The sequence below is a fragment of the Caenorhabditis briggsae genome, assembly GCF_000004555.2.
Source record: "Caenorhabditis briggsae complete genome, chrI, whole genome shotgun sequence".
Taxonomy (NCBI): Eukaryota; Metazoa; Nematoda; class Chromadorea; order Rhabditida; family Rhabditidae; genus Caenorhabditis; species Caenorhabditis briggsae.
Window position 1 is genome coordinate 14,693,817 of NC_013489.2, and position 2,803 is coordinate 14,696,619.

Here is a 2,803-nt window from a genome sequence, read left to right on the forward strand (position 1 = left end):
CAGTGATTTTTTTTCAAATTTTTTTTCACTAGAAATTCAAACTTTTTCCATGTTTGTTGAGCAAAAAATTGACTTTTTCAGCGATTTTTTTTCAATTTTTTTGTTTTGCAAAAAATTGAATTTTCCTGCTAAAAAAATTTTGCAAAAAAAAATGAAAAATCGCTGAAAATCTAGTTCGAAATCTAAATCCCACGTGGCAAATTCAGATTTTAAAGGAATATTTAGACAGACAATTAGAGATTCTAGAACAGCGGAAGAGGAGAGAGGCAAAAAAATAGACAGAAAAACTCGATAAGAGGGAAAAATTGGATACAATCGGGAGGTGAATGACTCATCGCACAAGAATTTTATTGAAAATAGAGAGAGGAACACAGAAAATCAAGAAAAATATCACAAAATATACATAAATAGTGAGATAGAGAGAGAGAGAGAGAGATCAACCTGTAGCACACGAGATGATTGTGGGAGTTTTGTACAAAAAATCACAAAAAACTATGAAAATTAACCCATTTTGGGCATTTTAAGACTCGGGTCCTCCCTATGCGTCCCGAACAAGTTCCAATGATGATTGACAGTGTACTTCTCGCCCTCGTACGTCTCCTCCCACGTCTCCTTCACATATCCAATGTTCTCGGGCAGCGGAGACTCAATCAGCGCCTTCAGAAGATCCTCCTTGAGCAATTCGTGGGTGGCAAGAGCGTCCAGTCCATCGAGAAAGTTGGTGACATTCTTAAAATCCGTTTTCCAAGTCTCCGGATCGCCCATAGGTGGGAGACTGGGGTCTGCTGTACGCTTTCGGTGCTTATTCCACCGGCAAGCGCTGTTCCAGCCCGCGTCCAGGGTTTTTCCCATTGATTCGACGCCGTCGAACGAGATGTCCTTTTTGATGGTCTGGAAAATTTTTGAATTTCAATTTTTTCGCAAAAAAGTGAACTTTTCAGCGATTTTTCAAAACATTTTTTTTAAAAATTGAATTATTCAGCGAATTAAAAAAAGAATTTTTGCTAAAAATTCGAATTTTCAGCGATTTTAAGAATTTTTTTTGCTAAAAATTGAATTTTTCAGCAATTTTTAAAAAATAAAAAAAAAATATTTTTTGCAAAAATTTGAATTTTTCCGCAATTCTTTAAAAGTATTTTTTCTAAAAATTCGAATTTTCAGCGATTTTTCAATTTTTTTCTGCTGGCCGAGCCGAGTGGGGAGTTTTCTAGGCCAACCGCGGAGCGAAAAGCGCGCGAAATTTGAATTTTTATTGACTTTCAGGGTTTTTCAAATCGATTTCTAAGGTTTTTGTTAATTTTCTCCCAGATTCATTTAAAAAATCTGAAAAATTCGAATTTCGCGCGCTTCTCAGCAGTTAGCCTTGAAAACTCTCACTCGGCCACTAGGCTCTTTCTAGACATTTTCAGCGAATTACTGTGTGAATTTACATGATTTTCTGCACATTTTGAACTTTAAAATGATGGAAAAACAATAAAAATCGACAGAAATCATCCGAAATTAGACAAAAAATCTGGAAAATTCAGACAAAATTTCCAAATTCTTCAAATTCCTTACCTCATCAAACAAATGATTGACCGCCCAATCGCGAGCCTTCTCGTGCTGAATCCGCGCGCCCATCGCGAGGAAATACTTCTGGAGACGTGCATTGGCCGCTTGAAAAATCGCATGATACGCCATATCGGGACGCTTGTTCGTGTCCCATTCTTCGACCGCTCGCCGCATATGCCATCGCTCTTGTGGGCCGTCAGCTGGAACGTGGAAGGGCATGCTTTCTAGAAATTTCCAGATTTTTTGACTAGAATTTAATGGAAAAAGGGGCGCTAAAAGGTAGAAAAGCACTCCACTCGAAAACTGTTCTAGAAACCTCCAATTTTCAGAAATTTAGCAAAAAAAGCAAGAAAAAAGCTTTAAATTTCGAATTCGCGCTTTTTTCGAGGCGAATTTGGCTGCGTACCTCTTAAGCACGCAAAACGTTTGATCCTCAGTCAACGAAAAGTTTTCGTTCAAAAATGCAAAAATAGTGCAAAAAAGAGAGAAAAAACACTTACATGAAAAGAAAAACAAATCTGGAAGATAGGCGAGCATTTGCCTTGCGAATTGCGATCTGAAAATCGAAAATTTAATTGAAAAAAGGGGAAAAATGTTGTGAAATTTGAAAAAAAAATAATTTTTTTGCAAAGAAGGCTTATTCTGACAAATGTATAGCGAGGAATGAAAGCTTTACTCTCTTTGAAAATCAGCACTTTCTCATGTGATATACCTTTGGGAGGATATAATATGGGTTATATGCATGAAAGGAGATTGAGAGCAGGAAAACAAACAAGATAACAAGAAAACGAAATAAGAATCTAGTTTGGAACCTAAACAAATTCAAAATTCACAACAAAATTCGAAAATCAAAAAATTAATTATCCACGTCGAAAATTCCTGAAGACGTCACGGTGCGGAGATTGATCGGAAGCACGTCTCCGTCTCGCCGGGCGCGCATCGCCGTGTACATTTCACCGTGTTTCTTGGACAGTGTAACGCGTTGAATTCCGCGAAACGCCGTGCAAACGTCGCACGTCACGTGTCCACCCAGCTTTCGATTTTTCAGAATGCGTTCCGTGTGCGCGTTGATTCTCCGGGGCGCTTTTTCAAGAATCATGAAGGTGAACTTGGTTTCTTCCGTTCCATCGGCCTCTCTGGAATTATTAGGGGTCCATCACTTCTATATCATTTCCGCCGAATCCTGGTCCGATAACATGTCGAAAAATGTGTTTTGGCGCGTCCAAAGTTCCCAAATTTGGGATTTCTGGGC

The 2,803-nt window shown here is 38.4% G+C and overlaps 2 protein-coding genes across 2 annotated transcripts in view; both read right to left on the reverse strand.

Annotated features, from left to right (window-relative positions):
* Window positions 1–501: 501 nt before the first annotated feature.
* On the reverse strand, window positions 502–2,088 carry CBG25442 (the record flags this gene model as incomplete). The annotated part of the gene is made up of 3 exons (XM_045241558.1): window positions 502–729; window positions 1,558–1,751; window positions 2,052–2,088. 3 exons carry the CDS (start codon window positions 2,086–2,088, stop codon window positions 502–504), a joined length of 459 nt encoding a protein of 152 aa, XP_045100273.1.
* Window positions 2,089–2,407: 319 nt separating this feature from the next.
* The window catches only part of CBG19719, a gene marked incomplete at both ends in the record, with an annotated part of 4,129 nt that continues 3,733 nt past the window's right edge, over window positions 2,408–2,803 (reverse strand). The window contains one exon of the mRNA XM_002640613.1: window positions 2,408–2,687. Coding sequence (XP_002640659.1) covers window positions 2,408–2,687 — 280 coding nt within the window. The remainder of the gene's footprint in view (window positions 2,688–2,803) is intronic.